The following is a 26,035-nucleotide window of genomic DNA, read 5'->3' as shown; positions in this document are numbered from 1 at the left end:
GAGAAAAATCTCCACGAGACTGGCATTCGTCTTATGACTGCTTTGGAGAGGGACACGTCGTGTTTCTGTGCTTAAGATCAGTCTACGCTTAGTAAGGAGTCATCCCGTTGATCGTGGATTCGTTTGAACTCAAATTATTGTTTATAACGATTATTAACTTATTGTTTGTAAACCATATTATTCATTGAACTTACTATCCGTTAAACGTATTATTCATTAGCTTTATTATCTGTTAGACTTACTAACCGTTCAACTTATTATCCACTAACTTTATTATTTGCTTAATTTATTATTCGTTCAATATATTTTTCGCTAACTTCATTATTTGTTAAGTTTATTATTCTCTAGACTTATTATTTGTTAATCTTTGTAATAGACTTGTGTATACGTGAAAATATAATCTTAGTTGTGTTAAACAATGGATAACTCACGTGAAGAATTGCCACGCGCCCAAAATTCCAACCTCACCCCGACATATATATATATATATATATATATATATATATATATATATATACATGCATGTTTCGTAGTATAGTTTTCATATGTAATTCCTTACTAGAATGATCACGAGTTTTGATTATGTATTTTATGTTTACCAGATTGTTAATTTGATTTAATAGTATAGAATACGCACACATATACATATTTCCATCAATGTGATTTTTATATAAGTTCTTTAATAGTGTAGTATTGTGTATTTTAGGTTATGTATTCATTAGACTGTTAACCATTTGATATCATATATACATATATATTTGTAATTTGTTACATAGTATTAAAAGTTTTATTTCTAATATTTACTAAATTGTTATGTGTTTGGCATATATGTTTATATTTATATGTAACTCTCCAAGTTGTTGCTGCGTTGATAAAAATATATTTATATACACATTTATTCCTGGTTTTTCAATTATTTTCCTTTTGTAGTTATTCTTATTTCCTGGTTTACTCGTTTGGATCGCGACTCGTTTAATTCATTAATTAATATTTATTTTCTGATTTAAATTCTTCCTTTTGTATTGTACATATTCCGTCTTCGTTACGGCACGTGCGGAGCGCGGGACGTGACACGGTCAATCGTCGCTGTTGTTGATCGTCGTTATGTATCAACTGTTGTTAACTGTTAATTGTTATTCATTGTTATCAAGCGTAATAAACGTTACGGGTTGAACATACTTGAGTGCACTTCAGTATCTATTACACCATACTCCTCATATCCATTAGAAATAGAAGGGGATACATCAAGTATTGTTCGCCTTTTATCTTCCTCTTTTTTCTTTTCATTTTTTTCGCAGTCTCCTATCAGAATTCTATAACCCACACAAATCCACAAGAAAATCATTATTTCCCACCAAACGCGGCCGTAATACCTAACTGCAATGTTTCATTGTAGGGAATATAGAATATATAATTTGAGAAATATGTGTATACGCGCGTGTTGTACATTGTTTGACATTCTCTATTGTGAATTGTCCTTCGAATGCTTTTGTATACTGTTTTATCAAATAAATTTAGATTGTCTTGTGTGCAACTATCCACACTATTCTATAAAATGTTTCAATATATATAAGTATAACAGCTGTTTCTTCCATATTTATGCAAAAAAATATTAGATGAGTTTTCAAATAACCGATAGTCTGCTGTGATGCCATCATTTTGTTTAACAAAATTTGAGATGATTAATGTTTCTATAAGTTAAAAAAATATTTAAAAAATGTTTATTTTAGGATTTACTACCTCAGCACGTTTTTTCACGATATTGCACATTAATATATTCTTTTTGCCTTATTGTACAGTTGCCCAGATCTAGGAACACGCAGGTCTTCGTTAAGACCTTAACAGGGAGAACTATTACTCTTAAAGTTGAAGCTTCTGACACAATAGAGAATGTTAAAGCAAAGAACTTTTAATACCTTATGCATTAGCTTTAAAGACAAATCATTCAGAAAGTGTTCAGAATAGTTTAATTTCACTCACCTTGACTTGCAATCTGATCGAACTGTTACCTACTTCTCCAAATATATATTTTATACAAAATAAACATAATGAGGAAATTAATTTGAATATAGAAGATGAAATAAAAGATAAACTATTATTTGTAAATGAAGATGAAGGCGTAGTAATGCAAACTTGTTCAAAAAGTAGAAAAAATGTAAGCGAACTACCTTTGCAGAGGTATGTTAGTTACTACTCTATATTATATACAAAATAATTATGATATTTTATTTTAACTGTATTGTTTGCAAAGATAAGACTGTATTCCATTCGGCTACAAGATTGAAATATTCAACACAAAGAAGATCTTGATACTACTCTTGAATATGTGCCTGAATGTAGTCCATTGCGCCAACAAAATAGTCCTCCAAATATGAATGATGAAAATGTATCTGGAGAAAATACACCAACACCACCACGTTACAGGACACCTCCAAGAGGAGCAATTTTAAATTCAGAAGAAGCAAAGGTGTTTGTTTTACTAAAACATTACGGATTAGGTCAATACGTGCCTATATTTCTCGAACAAGAAGTAAATATATTATTAAATTATGTGTGTTATATATATGTAAACTCTCTAAGAGTTCAAATGCGGATAAACAAGGGGACTTTCTCTGTTTTACGGACAGCACGACTTCTTTTGTTTCACGGACAGAGCGGCTTTCCTTGTTTTACGGAGAGCCATTTTCAGAGACACGCATTTCCCAAACGGACGGACAGAGATCAACATCGGAGATAGACAAGATCACAGAAGAAAGAGTAATTATTTAAAACATCGAAGACTGACGGAGAAAGAACGGTAGCTCAGGTCGTTGAAAATCAATTTTCAGGAAGACATTGCACAGAAATTCGTATTTATTGTTTACTGTTATTAATTGGTTGTTGTTTATTTAATTATTACTGTTATTGATTGTTGTTAATTATTAATTGTTGTTTACCCTTGTATTTCATTTAAGTATTTTCACAATAAACTCGATTTTCAGAATCGATCCCTGAATTATCCTAGAATTGAACCTTATAAATCGATTTTCGCTACGCCATGCCGCTGAAAGTTAACTTACGTATCGTCATGAACGAGAACGCGAAAGGGGAGAAGCTAGAGAGCATAGAATCCATAAGAAGACGGAATTATTCCGTTCAGCAACAGTGAAGAAAGCCGCAAACAGTCTAACCAAGGTAGGCCAGTATAGAAATGTTAAACTCACAATGGATGACGAGACAGCAGCGCTTTATATCGATACAGACTTAAACTTCGTATTCCAAGACATGTTCCTAGACGAAGCAGAAATTACCCCCACAAGGAAAATAAAGACGGAAACCGAGAAGTCCAGTCTGGACATGGAAAGACTTCTAGAAACTCTCCAAAAACGAGATAAGCGTGAAAGAGAAGAAATAAACTTTAGTATAAAACAAATTGATGGAACTCAAGAAGCCACAGGCTGGATATCAGAGTATGAAGAAGAATGCAGAAAATATAAAATGAAAAGTGATGAGGAGAAAGTAAAAGGTTTAAAAATGTATTTAGAGAAAACAGCAGCAAGATGGTACCAAACGAATCTGCTGAAAGCTGAAGGACACAACTGGGAAGACTGGAAGGATGCAATTTCTCTAAACATTTAACAATAAATCTCCTTCAGTATTAAATGTTTTAGTCTTTGATCCCTTTCCTGCGGTAGCTATTTTTAAATAGAGAATATTATAAGCGATGCATAAACAGAGAAAGTATAAATAAAAGAAAAAGTAAGCTATGATTCTTATGATTTGAAATTTATATATATATATATATATATATATAATACAATTTCAAATATATATGTAATACAATTTCATTTTACTAACAATAAGGGGAATAAAACAAAGAACAATTAGTTAGATGCGGTAAATGTTAACTTTATTCAGATAAAATAAGATACATAATACAAAGTAATGTTTAATTAAGTAACACTTAAAATACAAAGAAAGCCAAAAAAATAGAGAAAAAATGTATTTGATTAGTTTAATATTATGTTTCTATTTGTACACTTAATTTAACGATACATGATACCATACATCTTAATGTGTGTATGTCATTGTTAAACAATTATAAAGTATATTTATATAAGAGATATGAATAAGCTAATTTTTACATGTGTATGCATTACGCCAAAAATGTACGGGTAACGGCCTTGACTTCTCTTCGGCAAATGATGCACGTTGTGAATGCTGGCGAACAGTACTGACAAGTAGCTAGATGTCCACAAGGTAGGAACGTAATAGTCGCTTGTCGTTCCGTGCAAACTTTACACGAACGAGCATCTTTCAATGCTCGATTTTCTTGCTCCAGAGCAGCTAAAATAGTAAACAGTATATTTAAATACAATATATAATAGAATTTATTATATGTATACGGATTTCGGACAAATTAACGAATCTGTGTTTTTATTTTTATTACTTACCTACTTTCTCAGCGAGAGTTATTTCATTAGTATCATTTTCACTATTGGATCTCTCAGGACTCTCATCTGTAATTTCAATTGGTGCCTGAAATAAATATAATGTACATAAGTATATATTCTAATTATTAATTATACATATGGTTCAGGCTTTAAGTTTTTGTACTTACTTCTGCAGAAGTTTCATATAACTCCTGGCCTGTTACATTATTGACATATTCCCAGCCCCGTACTGGTAAAAAATGACCACAGCTGGGAGACGAAATCATATGTCTCTCCCATGGATCCTCTTCCGATCTCCAATTTCCTATAGTAATTCCACAATGGTAACAGGTAGTGAAATCATTTATTCCGGTGTAGAAGAAGCCTGCATGGGCTAATTCTTCACTTGTCTGTGTCATATATGTAGGCCATGTTGCGAATGAATTTAATCTGGATTCGTATGTAGCGTATTCCAATATTGCTGCTTTCATAACATCTTTTAGTCCCAAACGGCTGAGATCATATGCCGTCGGGTTTCGAGAAAATCGATGGTCATTAAAATCAAATGACTCCTGATAATGTAAACCATAAGGACAAGATATATTTCTATTTCTTCGTCTTGTCCGTAGAACTTTAGCTGGATCTGCTCCCATTGGTACATTATTACAATGTTCATTGCGGATAAATCTGCACTCTCGAGAACGCATCTCATGAATTTGCATGGGAATATCACCCACAGACCACTGACTTGCCAGCAATTGACATTCAAAGCACCTTACGATATCCGCCTCGCCTGTATAGTAGAATCCTGCAGCTGCAAGACTGACAGGGTCAATGAAAGATACAGGCCAATTTCGAAAACTCGAACGTCTTACTGCTTCAAAACGAAAATCAGCATAATTTTCTTGAACGTCACGCGGCATTTCTATCGAGAATATCTGTGGCATTGTCGACGTCGACGGTATCGGTGATGTTAAATCAATCACCCTTGCTGAAGGTTCAGGGGATGGTATATCAACCATAATTTCTGGAAGTACCATGGATGTTGAAGGTACGGCTAACTCAACCGCCGATATTGAATGAACCGACGGATTTGAATCATCTGACAATGTCGAAGGAACAGCCAGTAATTCTTCATCTTCTGAAGATTCTGTATTATGTTCCATCAAATATCGGAAGTTGATTGTAGGAATCATTGCATCCATTTTAATTGTAATTTATTGCGCCTTTAAACCTATTTAAAAGAAAAAGACATTGAAATTGAATCTACTAATTGTAGATGACATAAGAAATATTATTCGTGTACAATTGATCAAACAGAAATGTATTACAGACAAAACTTACGAATATCAGATGTTCTCGTTCCGCTTCAACAGCTCTCCAATTCTTCAAATGGAATCTTGACAAATATTTAATATCTTATTCTTGTATATTTTATATTTTTAAATTTACTAAAACTGCTCAATCGTACGAACGAGCCACACAAACTCTTCGGACATCAGTGTAATACTGAACCTTGCTGCTAGTATGTACCGAGAAGCTACTACCTGTTTTCTACAAATCTTATCCCTACCCACAGTACCCGGTAGCAATATAACCCTTCAATGCACTATAAGGCACACCCACTGCGCAGAATGGGCAAGTTGTCGCCCAATCAAATTTCATCGATGCTCCGGCCCTTACTGTACTGTGTAAAGTAAACGATGCTCGCTAGGTACAGCGTTAAAATACATCTCTTATTTACTCACATTCGAAAATGATGCCGCTTTTGAAGGAGTTCTTATTTGCTCCGTTTTTACTTGGCAATATTAACACGTTGTTTAAAATATCAGTAAAAACTGCAACGGAGCCTAGAGAGCCAAAGAGAACGACAAAAATTAACAATTTATTATTAACAGATATAATAAAAGGGGGAATGATAATAGATGCTTGCTATTAGCTCCTAATAGAGTTTTCGTAATATCTCTAGTTCGACATCGTCTTCCTACAATTCTTACCGGAATCTCCATATCGTTCTGCTTCAGATTTGCAATATTCGACAAATCCTAATCGGTACATTATTTCGTTTCAGGGGCCCAGAGTCCTAATCCGGCACCTGTTTCCTGGTGGGTATAATATTTAGTAGAAGGATAATTGCTGTCGTAAACAGTATAGTCTGAATACTCAGATTAGTCTTTGGTAATCATTACTTTATGACACCCTACACCTTTTGGCGTATACCCTGCCTCGGTATTAATCATCGCAGATTATAATTAAATTATTTTTACAAATGGGACGTTTTCAGCAGTTTTTCAATATGTGAAACATCTGACTCGGGGTTTCTGCAGAAAAATTCAACCGTTTGCATCATATTCTAAATTTATTTTGAGATAAAGTTCCCTCGCGATGCGAATAGTAAAACGCTGTAGCATTATGTTATTTTACATTATACATATTATATCATATTATATATATCATATATATATTATATATTATTATATCATATATATATTAATACTTTTATTAAAAGTATTAAAAGTGTTAATTGCGTATGCACGAGATGATAGTAAAAACGAAGAATAAACATATTCGGGCAAAACGCAATATACTAAGCTTGAAAAGCAGTAATATCTTGAAGAATTACGAGGGAAACGTTCTCGTCTGACAACTGCAAAAAAGTATCGACGAAGTAAATTGACGATATGTCTATGTATTGTTAATGACAATACTGAAATTGCTAAAGTGAGTCCATCATTCTCATAATTGTATTTTCTGGCAGCTGTTTATATTCGTGTACAATGTAACGGCGTATATACGGTATCCGTTTACTCTCATATCGCTTGTTTTTCTAATTTTTCTTTATTTTTCTCCAGCATCCTGCATTCGTCTTATTGAGATAAATGTCATGTTGGTATGATCACTAGTTCCTACATCCAGCGTTGGTGCAAGTGCTTGACATCCTCTTCTGTTTTTCCCCGTCCGTCACGTCCTCTTTATCTGAGTATCCCGTGTGTTATAAATGGCTGTACAAGGTGGTGAAATACACAGCATATAAAACTAATCTGTATGAATCAATTGAATATCAAAACCCAAACCAATGAAATAACAGCTATAAAGAGCATCTGAAAGACGATAGCATCGAAGAAAGCAACTTGCGATTAAAAGAGTCGTATGTCGAAAAATGCATTGGTTTATTATAAATTAATATAAAAATATCACCCTGAACATTTTTCAATGATTTTCTACGCAATAATAGAATAATTCTATATAATAATTTTCTCCGTTTTCGTTTGTAACATTTACATTCTTTTTCATTTCTACAGTTCAAAAATCTCGCTTTTCATTCCATTCGGAATTTTTTCCCGAAAGACGAAATAAATATTTTCTCCCACGTACTTAACAAAGGAGGGTTAGAGGTGTTCGTAAACGTTTGCAACATTTCTCAAATTTTTTAACAGCTTTCCTGGGAAACATATTATATAACAGTTAACTAATTTTAACAAATATGCATTATGTACTTGTATGTGCAAATGAAATAATGTACATGCACTTAATTTAAAGAAATGGTCAAAAGTGTTGAGGTTATTCGATGTGTAATCAGAGAAAACTAGTGGATAAATTGAAAGGCAGAAAATATATTTAAATATAAGTGTAATTATAAATAAGAATACAATTTGAGCTGGTCCAGATTCGCACGCTAGCTGTGTTACAAAATAACTGAAAACCCAAAAGCCAACGTCGCCTGTCTACTGTTTATGGTCTGACTTCGTCGCAGTCTTTTGTCTACGCGCTGTCGATGGCTTCAGTGCTTGAGAAACTAAAAAGACCAGATGTAGAGTTTTCTTATAAGTGGTGACCGCTTCAACACCCTCCCTAAAACTCTACATCTCCACAAACAATTATCTCAAATTTACAAATTATCTCTTAATATTTTTCTAACTCTTGTCGTAAATATCTGAAAATCAATTTGTCGATGCCTCCACAAGTACATTTGCCAGACGCCTTTCTCTTTTTCATTCAAATTAATTTATTACAAAAAGAATTCTGGAAGACTAAACAGATCGTGTAGAGTTTTTCCTTTTTTTTTTTTTTTTTTTTTTTTTTAGAAGTGATAACCACTTCGACACCCTCCCTAAAAACTCTACATGCCTACAAACAATTACCTCTTAATATCCTTTTTATTTTTCAAACCTAACTTTTGTCTTAAATATTCAAATCTTGGTTTTGGCAACGCCTTTGTACATATATCTGCCAGTTGCTCTTCGCTTGTTACATACGTTACATCAATTTCGCCTCTATTGTATAAATCTCGCAAGAAATGATATCTTACGTCAATATGCTTACTTCTTTGATGGAATTCTGGATTCTTAATTAATTTGACGGCACTAGTATTTTCTACATAGCATATACTTAAGGATCTCTATTTTACATTCAAGAAATATTTTCTTTAGCCACATAATTTCTTTCGCTCTTGAGGCTGCACTGACATACTCAGCTTCGGTCGTAGATAGAGCAGTAGAGATACATTGTTGTCGCTTACATTGCCATGTGATGGCCGCATTCGCATACTTACATACAACGCCTGATGTCGACTTTCTTGTTTCTTTGTTGCCTGCATAGTCAGCATCGCTAAAGGTTTCGAGACTGCCTGCTTTTGTATATAAGAGTCCCATGTCCGCGGTCCCTTTTATGTTGCGCAAAATTCGTTTGACTAATTTCCACTGATACTGGTTTGGATTCTCTAAATGTCTCGCCGCTATATTTATTGCAAAACTAATATCTGGCCTACTTACGGTTTGTAAAAACATTAAGTTCCCTACGGCTTCTCTGTATGGTGCGTTACAATCATTATTGCCACTATAAACACTGTTTGCCTCATTCATATTAAATTTTTCTAATATTTTTTCGATATGTCTACTCTGATGAATGAATATTGAACCATCTTTTAATCTTTTAATTTCAAGTCCAAGAAAACTCTTGACTTCTTTGGAACTCGTAATTTTGATTTCTTTATTTAAATCATCGAAAAATTTATCAATTAGAGATTCGTCTGAAGCTGCTACCAGTCCATCGTCTACGTATATGGTCATCAACATTAATTTGTTGTCTTCGCTATAAATATAAAAACAAGGATCTGCGTTACTCTGATAAAATTTTAAGTTTGAAATATATTTTGTGAAACGTTCCGTTCAACTTCTTGGAGACTGCTTTAAGCCATATAGGCTTTTTAGCAATTTACAAACGCGATTCGTACCATCATCATAACCTTTAGGTTGTTTCATATAAATATCTTCTTTCAGACCTCCATATAAAAATGCGGTTTTAATGTCATACTGTCCGAGGTGTAAATTATTTTTGGCTGCAATACTGAGCATTAATCTAATTGTATCAAACCGAGCAACGGGACTATAGGTTTCCTTATAATCTACGCCTTCTTTTTGTGAACACCCTTTTATTACAAGTCGCGCTTTTTATCGTTCCGAATTGTCCGGATTTAGCTTTACCGTTAAAACCCACCTATTACTAAGTACCTTCTGATCTTTAGGTTTTTCTACAAGAATCCACGTCTTATTTTCATGGTGCGATTTCATTTCATCGTTCATAGCCGTTTCCCATAACTCTTTCTTTTCGGAACTCATCGCTTCGTTAAAATCCACCGGTAATTTTTCCGCTACGTATGTTACTGGGCTACCATAAAAATCGGTTCGTTTGATCTTAGCTCTATCTCTCAATTGTCTCACATTGTCGCTATTTCCAGGAGGTTGTTCTTCGTGTTCACTCTGTGCACTTTCATACGTACATGCTCTATCGCTCTGCGCACACATATCTTCGCGCTCGACAATTTTCGGTAAACTTAAATTAATAAATTTCGCACTTTCTAGTTCGGGCTTAAATATTACGTCACGGCTTAATATTACATTTCTTACTGTTGGCGCATACACTCGACACCCTCGTGCGTCATCTAGATAGCCTACCAAATATCCTTTGTTCGCCTTTTTGTCAAGTTTTGTCTTCTCCGCAGGTATGTGTGCAAAGCACTCAGTACCGAAAACCCTAAACTTTTCTAAATTTGGCGGTTTCCCGTACCACAGTTCATACGGTGTTTTCTTGTCTTGTATCGTCGGCCCGGTCTTATTTATGACATGTACTGCTGTGTTCATGGCTTCGGCCCATAAAAACAGCGGTAGATTTGGTTTCGAATATAGCATCGATCGGCCTGCCTCTACTATTGTTCTATTTTCCCATTCTGCGACACCATTCTGTTCAGGAGTGTATGGGACGTTAATTGTGTGCCTAATTCCCTGACTTCTTAAAAATTCTTTAACTTCTTTATTTCTGAATTCTTTCCCTCCATCACTATGAATTTCTTTAATCTTATCGTTGAATTGATTCTCAACTTCCAGGCAAAAAGTTTTTAATTTTTCGATTACTTCTGACCTATGTCGTAAGAAGTAAATCTTTGTGAATTTTGAAAAATCATCATTAAATGTAAGAAAATACAATTTCTTGCCTAATGACTCGACTTGTATAGGTCCACATACATCCGTATAAATAATTTCGCGAGGTTTATTCGCACGATTGATTTTCTCATGAAAACTCGATCTATGCTGTTTCCCGTACGCTCAACCTTCACAGAAAAAGCTACTATCCTCCACGACTTTCATATTCGAATTCTTTAAAAACTCTTTAACATGTCTGTTGTTTTGAGGACATAGCCGTTCGTGCCATAACTGCAATGTGTCCGCGTTTGACTCTGCTCTATTGCTAAAATTACAAACTGACGGTATGATAACTCGCATAACTATTTTATACAAATTTCCGATAACAGAACCTTTTGCTATTATTTTCTGGTTTTGTAAAAACATACAATTGGTCCCTTCCTTTAAAACACAGAAATCTATGCCCCTTCTCGCAACAGATCTAATGGAAAATAGGTTTCTTTTCATACCTGGTACGTACAGAACATCGTTCATTGTACATGTTACCCATTTGCCGTCCACAAAAGTCTCTACTTTGATTGTTCCTTTGCCGCACGCATTCATGAACGTAAGCCGATCTCTATCTTCACCGTGTTATCGAATTCTTCGAAGACGTTGAACCATTCCCGTCGTCCTGTCATGTGATTCGTAGCTCCTGAGTCGATTATCCAAACATCAGGGTTTGCCGCTTGTATGATTTTGATTTCTAGGTTCCTGGTTGTTTCTACTGTTGCTTCTTTTATTATTTTTAAAACAATTTTTACTGGTGTGGCCTTTCCTTTTGCATATAAAAAATCTAAAGCAATCCTTCTTTAGATGGCCAACTTTTCCACAATTGAAGCAGCTTGGTCCTTGTTTCTCGTATTCACATTTGCTTGACTGTTTCTGCTGTTCCCTTTTATAATTGTTACTCTTTGTTACCAGCGCCACCGATGTTTCCTGGTCGTCTTTCTTCCATCTGGTTTCTTCTGTTATCAGCCTGGTACTAAGCCTGTCTAGGGTATTCTTTCCTTCTTCCACCGAATCCCACGCACTGTGAAAATGGTCAAATTTGTTTGGTAACACCGATAAAATGCGTGTTATCAGCATTTTCTCGCCAATTTCACTCCCAAGGGCTTTCATCTTCGCCGCTATCACTTCCAACTTTGACAGGTTGTAGGCGACATTTTCAGATTCTTCCCATTTAAAATCGAAGAACTGCTTCTGGACCATATTTAGATTCTCATCTGACTTCATGTCATATACTGTATTCAACTTTTTCCACATTACATGTGCTGTTGTGCAACATAAAGGAAGATCCAACGTTTTCTTTCCTACTGAAGTCACGATTAATTTTCTCGCTAACCGATCTGCTTTCAAAAATCTTTCACGAGCGATTTCTTTCTCCGCGCTGTTACCTGGATGACACAGATTCCTTTCACACACGTTGATCAGGTCGTCATCTTCCTCCAAAAGTGTACGCATAACAAAACGCCACTGGAGCCAGTTTTCTTCGCCGCGTAACATCTCGATCTTCGCACTTGCTGATTCCATTTTAGCACTATCCCTTACTTTACTAAGCACAACACTTTTACAATTTATTCACTTTACGTTGCTGCCTTGCAATTTACAGCTCTGGGCCCATAACTTGTTGAGGTTATTCGATGTGTAATCAGAGAAATCTAGTGGATAAATTGTAAGGCAGAAAATATATTTAAATATAAGTGTAATTATAAATAAGAATACAATTTGAGCTGGTCCAGATCCGCACCCTAGCTGTGTTACCCAATAACTGAAAACCCCGAAGGCAACGTCGCCTGTCTACTGTTTATGGTCTGACTTCGTCGCAGTCTTTTGTCTACGCGCTGTCGATGGCTTCAGTGCTTGAGAAACTAAAAAGACCAGATGTAGAGTTTTCTCATGAATGGTGACCACTTCAACAAAAAGTTATGAAATTTTGTCTCAATACACCCTTTACTTTCTTTACTAAACTACGCAGTTATTGTGTATGTCAAAAGATGGCACAAAGTACAAAATTCCAATCACTTGATCTCAGCGTTTAACTATGGTCGGTTGACTCCTATTACTATTTATTAAAATTGATTTCCTCAAAATCTAATATAATTTATCGAAATATAATTTTCCTAATCAAAATAATATATATGTCGGAGATGAAAGGACATCGGAGGCTTCCCTTTGGAACTTCGGGAAAATCCCTTAACACCGTAATCTAGATTTTATTATAGGCGTAATTAAACAATTGCCGTCATTCGATCCGATTGTATCTGTTCGAGATTTGTGATAATGAGCTTGGGATCGAGGCGACAACCAGTCGCCGAACGTAACCGCGGTCACAGGTTTGTCTAACAAAGGTACGGAATAATTCTATAGCTCTCCTTAAAAGAAATATTTGTGACGGCACGCGACAGTAAACATTCCAACGGTTTGTGTCCCGTGGCTCGTCACACGCAGACCCTATTCTTCGAGTAAGATGATTGCCAGATGTCGATGCGTCTTCGCAGTACATGTTAGGCTAGCCTGAGGGCCTGATACAAATCTTAAGATTTAGTTGGCTAAAGTCCTTCAGACAGACAAACAATCTTTGTCCCAGCTACGGGAAGATAGGAGAGAACTATTTTTCAACGAACGGCGTCTCCCACTAGCAACTTTCCCTCGAGGGCGGCTAGCATCGTTTTCTAACCACCGATATGGAGATTGACCAATTAGCAGCAACGCCAATTTCCCTCACCTACTAAACGAAGGCTATCCTCGACGAATCCAAGGATCTCTTAGACACACCCCATCATAGTTTTCCCCTGCAGCATCATCGCGACGGAAAGTCATTCTCTCGTGAGGCAGTATTAGCGAATAACTTAGTGTCTGTACGCTCGGTGGATATTCTACGTTTCAACAAAGAGTCCGACTTAGATTTTGCGAGCATATTCATCTATCATCCCGTTGACCGCGGATTCGTTATTGAACCTAGGATCATTGTCATTAGTTTCTCGAGTACCTAATTACCACGGTTACTTGTCCAATTCTATAATTATCGTATTGGCACTAGTCAATGTCATGCCCCTAACCCTAATTCTAATGTAAACCCGACATACATATATAACTTGTAATATATAATTTTTTATATTACATTTTTTATATTACATACAAGGAAATGACGGTTAGTTTTCTTCAAAATTGACGAAATCACCGCGATTTGCGAGCTCTTAGGCTTGTTCCGACGGTGAAACGTGCGTGCATTACATTCTGCACGTATAATGGAGTGAAACGTGCACTTAAACGTCGAAATATACCAAACGGGAAGGAAATAACACTTCAAAATCGACGAAATCATCGCGATTTGCGAGCTTTTGGGCTTGTGTCTACGGTGAATCGTGCGCGCATTACATTTGGCGAGTAAAATGGAGTCAAGAGAGCGCTTGAGCGTCGAAATATCTCAAACGGGATAGAAATTACGGTTAATTTTCGGCAAAATCGACGAAATCATCGCTAGTTTCGAGCTGTTGAACTTGTTTCGACGGTGAAAGAGGCGTGCATTACATTCGGCGCGAAAAATAGAATGAAAAGATCGCTTAAACGTAGAAATATCTCAAACAGGAAGGAAATAACTGTTAGTTTTCGACAATATCGACGTTATCATCGCGATTTGCGAGCTCTTTGTCTGGTTTCGAAGGTGAAACGGGCGTGCATTACATTCGTCGCGTAAAATGAAGTGAATGGAGTGCTTAAGCGTCGAAAGATGTGAAATCGTAAGGATGTAACGCTTAATTTTCGTCAAAATCGACGAAATCATCGCGATACCAGCTGTTGTGCTTGTGTCGACAGTGAAACGTGCGTGCATTACATTCGGCGTGTAAAACGGACTGAAAAGAGCGCTTAAACGTTGAAATATCTCAAACGCGAAGGAAATGACGGTTAATTTTCGACAAAATCGACGAAATCCAGCTCTATTTGCGAGCTGTTGGTCTTGTTACAACGGTGAAACTGGAGTGCATTGCATACCGCACGTAAGTGGAGCGAATAGAGCGCATAAACATAGAATTTGCACAAACGGGAAGGAAATAACGGTTAGTTTTCGACAATATCGACTCGTGGGCTGGTTTCGAAGATGAAACGGGCGTGCATTTCATTCGGAAACTAAAATGGAGTGAGAGGAGAGCTTATTCGTTGTAATATCTCAAACGGGAGGGAAATGACGGTTAATTTTCGACAATATCGACGAAATCATTGCGACTTGCGAGCTGTTGGGCTAGTGTCGAAGGAGAAGCGAGAGTGCATTACATTCGGCGCGTAAAATGGAAGAAAAGGCGCTCATAAAAGTCGAAATATCTCAAACGGGATGGAAACAACGCATAGTTCTCTTCAAAATAGACGAAATCATCTCTACTTGCGAGCTGTTGGGCTTGTGACGAAAGTGAAACGAGAGTGCATTAAATTCAGCCCTCACAATGTAGTGAAAAGAGCTCTTAAACGTCGAAATATGACAAACGCGAAAGAAATGACACTTAGTTTTCGTGAAAATCGACGAAATCATCGAGATTTGCTAGCTGTTGGGCTTCTTTCTACGCTGAAACGGTCGGGCATTTCATTAGCAGCGTAAAATGGAGTGAGAGGACTGCTCATTCGTTGAAAAATCTCAAACGGGAGGGAAATGACGGTTAATTTTCGACAATATCAACGAGATCATTGCGATTTGCGAGCTGTTGGGCTTGTGTCGACAGTGAAACTGGGGTGCATTGCATTCCGCGCGTTAGTGGAATGAATTGTGCTCTTAAACGTCGAAATATGACAAACGCGAAGGAAATGACACTTAGTTTTCGTCAAAATCGACGAAATCATTGCGATTTGCGAGCTGTTGGGCTAGTGTCGACGGAGAAGCGAGAGTGCATTACATTCGGCGCGTAAAATGGAAGAAAAGGCGCTCATAAAAGTCGAAATATCTCAAACGGGATGGAAACAACGCATAGTTCTCTTCAAAATAGACGAAATCATCTCTACTTGCGAGATGTTGGGCTTGTGTGACGAAAGTGAAACGAGAGTGCATTAAATTCAGCGCTCACAATGTAGTGAAAAGAGCTCTTAAACGTCGAAATATGACAAACGCGAAGGAAATGACACTTAATTTTCGTCAAAATCGACGAAATCATCGAGATTTGCTAGCTGTTGGGCTTCTTTCTACGCTGAAACGGTCGGGCATTTCATTAGCAGCGTAAAATGGAGTGAGAGGACTGCTCATTCGTTGAAAAATCTCAAACGGGAGGGAAATGATGGTTAATTTTCGACAATATCAACGAGATCATTGCGATTTGCGAGCTGTTGGGCTTGTGTCGACAGTGAAACTGGGTGCATTGCATTCCGCGCGTTAGTGAATGAATTGAGCTCTTAAACGTCGAAATATGACAAACGCGAAGGAAATGACACTTAGTTTTCGTCAAAATCGACGAAATCATCGCGATTTGCGAACTGTTGGGCTAGTGTCGACGGAGAAGCGAGAGTGCATTACATTCGGCGCGTAAAATGGAAGAAGAGGCGCTCATAAAAGTCGAAATATCTCAAACGGGATGGAAACAACGCATAGTTCTCTTCAAAATAGACGAAATCATCTCTACTTGCGAGATGTTGGGCTTGTGACGAAAGTGAAACGAGAGTGCATTAAATTCAGCGCTCACAATGTAGTGAAAAGTGCTCTTAAACGTCGAAATATGACAAACGCGAAGGAAATGACACTTAATTTTCGTCAAAATCGACGAAATCATCGAGATTTGCTAGCTGTTGGGCTTCTTTCTACGCTGAAACGGTCGGGCATTTCATTAGCAGCGTAAAATGGAGTGAGAGGACTGCTCATTCGTTGAAAAATCTCAAACGGGAGGGAAATGATGGTTAATTTTCGACAATATCAACGAGATCATTGCGATTTGCGAGCTGTTGGGCTTGTGTCGACAGTGAAACTGGGGTGCATTGCATTCCGCGCGTTAGTGGAATGGATTGAGCTCTTAAACGTCGAAATATGACAAACGCGAAGGAAATGACACTTAGTTTTCGTCAAAATCGACGAAATCATCGCGATTTGCGAACTGTTGGGCTTGTTTCGACGGTGAAAGTGTCGTGCATTTCATTCGGCGCGTGAAATGGAGCGTAGTGGGCGGATAAACGTCGAAATATCACAAACGGGGAAGAAATAACGCTTCGATTTCTTCAAAATCGACGAAATCATTGCTACTTGCGAGCTGTTGGGCTTGTTATAACGGTGACACTGGAGTGCATTGCATTCGGCGCGTAAAATGGAATGAAAAGAGCGCTGAAACATCGAAATGTCTCAAACGGCAAGGAAACAATGCTTAGTTTTCGTCGGAATAAACGAAATAACGCGATTTGCGAGCTGTTGGGCTTGTGTCGATGGTGAAACGGGCGGGCTTTACATTTGGTGCGTTAAATGGAGTGAAAAGAGCGCATAAACGTTGAAATATCTCAAACGCGAAGAAAATGACGGGTAGTTTTCTTCAAAATCGACGAATTCATCGTGATTTGCTAGCTGTTGGACTTGTGTCGACGGTGAAACCTGCATGCATTAAATTCGGCGCGTGAAGTGGAGTGAAAAGAGTTCTTAAACGTCGAAATATCTCAAACGGAAAAGAAATGACGGTGAGTTTCCGTCATAATCGATGAAATAATCGCGATTTGCGAACAGTTAGGCTTGTTTTGACGGTAAAAGTGTCTTGCATTTCATTCGGAGCGTAAAATGGAGCGAGAGTAAATATCATCTCGGCTGTGTAAAACAATGGCTAATTCACGCGAAGAGTTGTTACGCGCCAAAAATTCTAACCCTAACCCGACATCAGAAGTGGGATCAGAACCGCTTATAGTGATACAAGAGCAGATGGCCCTTATGCACGAGTTAATTTAGACGATAGCGCTAAAACCGAGGGAGCAGGAACCGAGTGTAAAACCCGAAAAATTTTCGCTACCGCGTTTTAACCCCGAAATCGCGGGTGCCGACCCAGCTGCGTGGTGCGCGACTGTTAGTGTAATTATGGAAAAAAGACCTCTACAAGACGACGAGATATATCTCACTATAAGTCGTGCTCTAGAGGGTACAGCAGCACAGTGGCTTATCCATGTTCCGGTCAGTGGTTTTACTTGGATAAAATTTACGGGACATTTTCTTGCGCGTTATGGTGGCACGGAGACGGCAACCTCAGCGCTAATGAGGATGTTCAATGAACCACCACTGATGGGCGAAACCACGGCGGCTTTTGGTAATCGTCTTCACTCCACTGTCTTTTGTCCACTGTCTGCATTAATGGTCTCACATTGGAGATAATTTTTCATGTCCTTGCTGATGATTACTTAAAATACGATATCATGATTGGTCGCGAGAATTTAAGCCAACGATTCGACGTAAATATCACGCAGAATAACCTCGTTATTTGTAAAACAAAGATAATTAACACCTGTGGTAAAGTTGCGGAAGATGCGGTCAACATTAACGAGATCAACACTGATGTAGTTGGTAACAATAAAGATCGATTAATCTCTGTTCACGAAAAATTTAAAGAATCATTCTTTACGGGTTTCCCGCGTAATCGCGTAAGTAGGGGCCAGTTAGAAATACGGCTGATTGATCCCAACGTCGTCGCGCAAAGAAGCCCTTACAGGCTTAGCGAGGAAGAGCGAAGAATAGTACGTGAGAGAATAGCCGAATTAATTAATTTAATTAATTAATGCACCAGCCGTTTTCCAGAGAGCCATTTTCAAAGCCTTAGGCGACCTCGTGAACACCTGATATTCGTAATTTTGTCTCTAATACGTTTTTGTTTGATCGATTGTACACGTATAATATTTCTTAAGTCATCTACAATTAGTAGATTCAATTTCAATGTCTTTTTCTTTTAAATAGGTTTAAAGGCGCAATAAATTACAATTAAAATGGATACAATGATTCCTACAATCAACTTCCGATATTTCATGGAACATGATGCAGAATCTACAGAAGATGAAGAATTACTGCCTGTTCCTTCAACATTGTCAGATGATTCAAATCCGTCGGTTCATTCAATATCGGCGGTTGAGTTAGCCGTACCTTCAACATCCATGGTACTTCCTGAAATTATGGTTGATATACCATCCCCTGTACCTTCAGCAAGGGTGATTGATTTAACATCACCGATACCGTCGATGTCGACAATGCCACCGATATTCTCGATAGAAATGCCGCCGGTTCCATCCACATCGCGTGACGTTCAAGAATATTATGATGATTTTCGTTTTGAAGCAGCAAGGCGTTCAAGTTTTCGAAATTGGCCTGTGTCTTTCATTGACCCTGTCAGTCTTGCAGCTGCAGAATTCTATTATACTAGAAACTTTGATGTCGTTAGATGCTTTGAATGTCAATTGGTAGCAAGTCAGTGGTCAGTGGTTGATATTCCCATGCAAATTCATGAGATGCGTTCTCCAGAGTGCAGATTTATCCGCAATGAACATTGTAATAATGTACCAATCGGAGCAGATCCTGCTAAAGTTCGACGGACAAAACGAAAAAATAGAAATATATCTTGTCCTTATGGTTTACAATATCAGAAGGCATTTGATTTTAATGACCATCGATTTTTAAGATATTCAAGAAACCCGACGGCATATGAACTTAGCCGTTTGGGACTAAAAAGAGTTAAGAAGCTACGAATCCAGATTAAATTCGTTCACAACATGGCCTACATATATGACACAGACAATTGAAGAATTAGCCCATGCAGGCTTCTACTAGACCGGAATAAATGATTGCACTACATGTTACCATTGTGGAATTGGTATAGGAAGTTGGAGAGCAGAAGATGATCCATGGGAACAGCACGCAATTTCGTCTCCCAGCTGTTGTTATTTATTAACAGTACGAGGCTGGGAATATGTTAATAAAGTAACAGGCCAGGAGTTATATGAAACTGCTGAAGGTGCAAGTATAAAAACTTATACCCTGAACAATATATATAACATTGTGTATAATGAATAATTGCAATACATACTTATGTACAGTATATTTATTTCAGGCAGCAATACAAATTGCAAATGGGAATCCTGAGAGATCCACTAGTGAAAATGATACTAATGAAATGACTCTCGTTGGGAAAATTGGTAAGTGATAAAAATGAAAACACATATTCGTTAATTTGTATGAAATCCGTATACATATAATAAATTCCATTATATATTACATTTAAATACACTGATTACTATTTTAGCTGCTCTGGAGCAAGAAAATCGACAACCAGTCGCCGAACGTAACCGCGGTCACGGGTTTGTATAACAAAGGTATTGCATAATTCTATAGCTGTCCTTAAAAGAAATATTTGTGACGGCACGCGACAGTAAACATTCCAACGGTTTCTGTCCCGTGGCTCGCCACACGCAGACCCTATTCTTCGAGTAAGATGATTGCCAGATGTCGATGCGTCTTCGCAGTACATGTTAGGCTAGCCTGAGGGCCTGATATAAATCTTAAGATTTAGTTGGCTAAAGTCGTTCAGACGGACAAACAGTCTTTGTTCCAGCTACGGGAAGTTAGGAGAGACCTATTTTTCAACGAACGGCGTCTCCCACTAGCAACTTTCCCTCGAGGGCGGCTAGCATCTTTTACTAACCACCGATATGGAGATTGACCAATTAGCAGCAACGCCAATTTCCCTCACCTACTAAACGAAGGCTATCCTCGACGAATCCAAGGATCTCTTAGACACACCCCATCATAGTTTTCCTCTGCAGCATCATCGCGACGGAAAGTCATTCTCTCGTGAGGCAGTATTAGCGAATAACTTAGTGTCTGTACGCTCGGTGGATATTCTACGTTTCAACAAAGAGTCCGACTTAGATTTTGCGAGCATATTCATCAATCATCCCGTTGACCGCGGATTCGTTATTGAACCTAGGATCATTGTCATTAGTTTCTCGAGTACCTAATTACCACGGTTACTTGTCCAATTCTATAATTATCGTATTTGCACTAGTCAATGTCATACATATATAACTTGTAATGTATAATTTTTTAATTAAAATGTTAACCATTCCTAGTCACCTGGTTTGTTAACAGGTTTATTTAGTTATTTTATTTATCCATTTATTTCTTGTATTTGTTAATAAAATATAACATGTATTCTTGCCCTTTTCTCCCAATTATTTCCTCTTCGCCATGATGTCGTATGTTGTTATTTTTATTTTGGATCCATCAGATGATTTCGCAATTAATTCAGTTTATTAATTAGTTTTATTCAATTATTTTATAAATTTCTCCTTTTTCTTGTTGGTTGATTAAAATATATCTTCCTATTGTTCCATTTATTCTCTTCTACTATTATGTGGTACATAATTATTTTAATTTCTGGATGTTACCTGCTTATTCGATTTACTAGTTGGTTTTATTTAATAATTTGTTTTGCATTTGCATATCCCATGTTCGCTAATTAATTGTAGTATATTTTCCTGTCGTCGGATATAATTGTTCTGGTTCCAGGTTGATTGTTAGTTGGTATAGGTTATGCTATACTCTTTATATTTACTACTTCGTTAGAATATCTATTTCTATTTTATTATTTGTTATTTACCCTCATATGCTAATTCTATATATATAATTACGTTTAATTAATCTTTTATTAAAGTATTTCCATTTTCGTTGTACCGTGCGTTTGTTTCGGGTGTTCGAATTGTCACTCGCGTTGTTTGTATATTGTGACTTTCTGTTTTTCGTTACCGTACGTGCGGAGCGCGGGGCGTGACAATAGCATTTTACGTTGTAACGGGCTTGTTCCGAATTTCAAAAAGGAGTGTACAGCATTCGGCGTGCAAAATGGAATAGCATTACATTTCGCGCGTAAATAGTGTGAAAAGAGCGCTTAAACGTCGAAATATATCAAACGGGGAGGAAATAACTCTTAGTTTTCGCCAAAATCGACGAAATCATCGCGATTTGCGAGCTGTTGCGCTTGTATCAAAGGTGAAAGATGCGTGCATTACCTTCCGCACGTAAAATGGAGTGAAAAGAGCGCTGGAACTTCGAAATATCTCAAACGGGATGGAAATGACACATAGTTTTCGACAATATCGACGTTATCATCGTGATTTGCGAGCTCTTGGGCTGGTTTCGAAGGTGAAACGGGCGTGCATTTCTCTCAGCATGTAAATTCGGGTGAACAGAGCGCATAAACGTCGATATATCTCCAACGGTAAGGAAATGACTCAAAGTTTTCGTCAAAATCGAGGAAATCATCGAGATTAGCGACATGTTGAGCCTGCTTGGACGGTGAAACAGGCGTGCATTACATTCGTCGCGTAAAATGGAGTTAAAGGAGCTCATAAACGTCGAAATATCTGAAACGGGAAGGAAATCACCGTTAATTTTCGACAATTTCGACGAAATCATTCCGATTTGCGAGCTCTTGGGCTGGTTTCAACGGTGAAACGGGCGGGCATTACATTTCGTGCGTTAAATGGAGTGAAAAGGGAGCATAAACGTTGAAGTATCTCAAACATGTAGGAAATGACGGGTAGTTTTCTTCAAAATCGACGAATTCATCGTGATTTGCGAGCTGTTGAGCTTGTGTCGACGGTGAAACCTGCATGCATTACATTACGCGCGTAAAACGGAGTGAAAAGATCGCCTAAACGCCGAAATATTTCAAGCGGGAAGGAAATGACTCATAGTTTTCTGCAAAATCGACGAAATCATCGATACTTGCGAGCTGTTGGGCTTGTGTCGACGGTGAAACGAGCGTGCATTACATTCCGCGCGTGAAATAAAGTGAAAACGGCGCTAGAACGTAGAAATATCTCAAACGGGAAGGAAATAACGATTAGTTTTCGTCAATGTCGACGAAATCAACTGCAATTCCTTGAGGGCATCCAGTAATAAGATGCATTTAAATGACAGGGTTTACAGGTGGTGGGCTTACCTACAAACTTTTAGCTTTGACATTATGTATCGGGAAGGCAAACGAATGGCTCACGTCGGTTCCTTTTCGCGGAACCCCGTTGACTCGGATCACCGTACGATCCACAAAATTGCCGAAAAAGAAATCAATCTGGCCGAAATCTCCGAAGATTGGCTCTTGGCGGAGCAACGTCGCGATCCCCAAATTACGGAAATCGTCGATAAGTTGCGGAACGATGAGCTTGCAGATGATATCGCGAATACGTGTGAACTGCGATCCGGTACCCTTTACCGTAAACTACAACGAAAAGGCAGAACTCTCTGCTTGCCCATTGTCCCAAGAGGTTTTAGGTGGTAAGTGAACAACTATGTACACCAGTCGATTATGCACTTAGGATGGGATAAAACGCTCGAGAAACTGTACTAGTATTACTTTTTAGAAGGAATGGCGAAATACTTTCGCAAATTCGTTGAGAACTGTCATGCTTGTCGAGTTTCAAAGGCTAGCTCAGGCAAGACACAAGCCGAAATACATCCCATGCCCAATACCAGCATACCTTGTCACAGGGTTTATATGGATATAACGGGCATACTACGCGGTAAAAGCGACTCGAAGGAATATGTCACTGTGTTGGTCGACGCCTTCACCAAATTCGTATATTTGCACCATACCCGTAGGATAGACTTCGTTAATACCATTAAAGCGCTTATATAGCTCCGCTATATTTTTATTCGTAAGTGCTAAATGCGGCTTCGTGAAACAAAGCGCTACGCAGTTAAAGCGCAACACGACGTGCCCAATCCGTCATCGACATCTTCGCGCTCCTTCCGCCGAATTTCTCCGAGGAGCATACTCGTGCCAGCCGCGGCGACACATCTAATGAATACACGCTAGTGGGGATGTGAATGGGCAACGAAGGGAAGAATCATTTCGATCTGAGAAAAAAACGGACATTTTACCGCGAGCCGCGAAGCGCGAAGGGTGAAAGAAAACGAGTCAGCTATCGATCAATCGTCGCTGTTGTTGATCGTCGTTAAGTATCAACTGTTGTTGACTGTTAATTGTTATTCATTGTTATCAAGTTTAATAAATGTTATTGGTTGAACATACCCGAGTGCACTTCAGTACCTATTACACCATACACCTCAATTGGTGACCCTGACGTGAGTTAATGTTAAAGAGGTGACTGTGATAGTGACCTGAGACTCTAAACGGCGCGAATTTAAACTGCTGTGCGATGGCAAATACCGACGGGACCGCGAACGGCGCACAACGAGTCCACCCAGTAATCAGCATGGCCCCGCTGCAGCCCTCGGAGGTCACGGCGTGCTTCACGCTTCTGGAAATGCAATTCGAGGACATGGATCTTACGGACGACAAACGAAAGTTCGTGACCCTCGCCAGGTGCCTCGGCGGCCGGTATCTATTGCATATCGAGGACGTGAAGAGGAGGATACCAAGGCGGAACAATACCATAAGTAAAAAAACGAGATCATCGAGAGTTGGCTGATACACCCAGCACGATGTAACGCAGGCTGCTGACCTTCGAAGTGATGGGCGACCAAAAGCCGATCCAATTCCACCAACACCTAAGAAGACTAGCCGATCGAATCTACGAGACACATTTGTTAAGAAGACAGAAGGTCGCCGTCATCAAGACCGATCGAGCGGGAGGCGAACAGCGAGATCGCCCCCCACGGAATCGTCAGATTACAGGTTCTCCAGAATAGAGGCACAAATCGAGGCACTGCGCCTCGACCGGCGCCCCTACCAGCGTCCAAACACGAGACGGTACGGACCGCGCCCGAGAGATGTGTAACAGGACTCCGGTCATTGTTACTACCACGCGACGTTCCGAGCGCGCGCGAAGAAGTGCCGCCAACCTTGTACATGGAGGCAGAGAAACGAGACCGGCCGTCTGTAAACGCGACAAGTCACGACGGCCTAACATCCCGCCGCATATTCGTGAGGGACAGGAACTCAAAAACCTCCTTCCTAGTGGACACCGGCGCCGACGTATGTGTATTTCCGCGCAACAAAATACACGGGCCCGCGAACAAAGTTCAACAAAGTACGAATTGTTCGCGTCTAACGGGTCACGCATCGCGACCTACGACACCACTCTAGTGTCTCTCGACTTGGCATTGCGTCGAGCGATGAAATGGCGTTTCTGTATAGCGGACGTCGAAACACCCATCATCGTAGTGGATTTCCTCAGTCACTACGAATTATGGGTGGACGCGAGGAATAAACGCCTTATAGATTCTACTTCGAACCGGTCAACGAGAGGATACACGCCCGCGACGGCGTCGACCAAGACAATTATCGGAGAATCGACGTATCACCGACTCCTCTCTGAATTTCCGGAACTAACCCACCCACCGGCTTTCGGGCGAGAGAAAACTGTTCACGGTGTGGTACATCACATCGAAATCACACCAGGCCCGCCTGTCCACAGCAAACCCCGCCGACTCGCACGTGACCGTCTTAAACAGGTTAAGACGGAGTTCGAAGTCATGATTGAGCAAGGCGTGATGCAGCCATCGAGAAGCCCATGGGCATCATCCTTGCACGTCGTTTCAGAAAAGGACGGAGGGATTCGACCGTGCGGCGAATACCGGGCGTTGAACGCCCGCAGCATCCCGGACAGATATACACCGCCGCACATAGAGGATTTCGCACAGAACTTACATGGTAAGCGCATTTTCTCCAAAATCGACCACGTTCGCGCTTATCATCAAATTCCGACCGCGCCGGAAGACGTCGAGAAAACAGCCATAACGACACCGTTCGGTCTGTTCGAAGCGACCAACATGATGTTCGGGTTTCGGAACGCCGCGCGAACGTGTCAGAGATTCGTAGACGAAATCGTACGAGGCCTTGATTTCGTCTACGCATACATAGACGATTTCCTCGTAGCTTCCGAGAATGACGTGCAACACCGCGAATACTTGCGGGTCCTGTTTCAACGCCTCAACGACTACGGGGTCGTTATTAATACCGCGAAGTGCGAATTCGGCGTCCGCGAAATTCAATTCCTAGGTTATACTGTAACGGCCGAAGAAATAGAGCCGCTGGCTGAACGCGTGGACGCCATCGCAAAAGTGCCGCTACCCGCGACCGTTAAATATCTTCGAAGGTTCCTCGGTATGATTAACTTTTACAGACGTTTCATACCGAGGGCCGCGCACACTCTCCGACCACGCAACGATATATTGAAAGGCACAACGAAGCGCAACGCGTCTATTGAGTGGTCCGA

The 26,035-nt window shown here is 39.1% G+C and overlaps 1 protein-coding gene across 1 annotated transcript; it reads left to right on the top strand.

Moving 5' to 3' along the window:
• The first annotated feature begins 18,790 nt into the window (after positions 1-18,790).
• Positions 18,791-19,998, top strand: LOC138189368 (baculoviral IAP repeat-containing protein 3-like). Its single transcript, XM_069131431.1, has 4 exons — positions 18,791-18,933; positions 19,009-19,511; positions 19,675-19,815; positions 19,892-19,998. The coding sequence occupies exons 1-4, from the start codon at positions 18,791-18,793 to the stop codon at positions 19,996-19,998; spliced, it is 894 nt and encodes a 297-aa protein (XP_068987532.1).
• Positions 19,999-26,035: the final 6,037 nt, after the last annotated feature.

Source organism: Bombus flavifrons, unplaced genomic scaffold, assembly GCF_040668555.2.
Source record: "Bombus flavifrons isolate JBK064 unplaced genomic scaffold, iyBomFlav1_principal scaffold0027, whole genome shotgun sequence".
Lineage (NCBI taxonomy): Eukaryota > Metazoa > Arthropoda > Insecta > Hymenoptera > Apidae > Bombus > Bombus flavifrons.
This window is presented reverse-complemented; position numbering and strand designations above follow the sequence as displayed.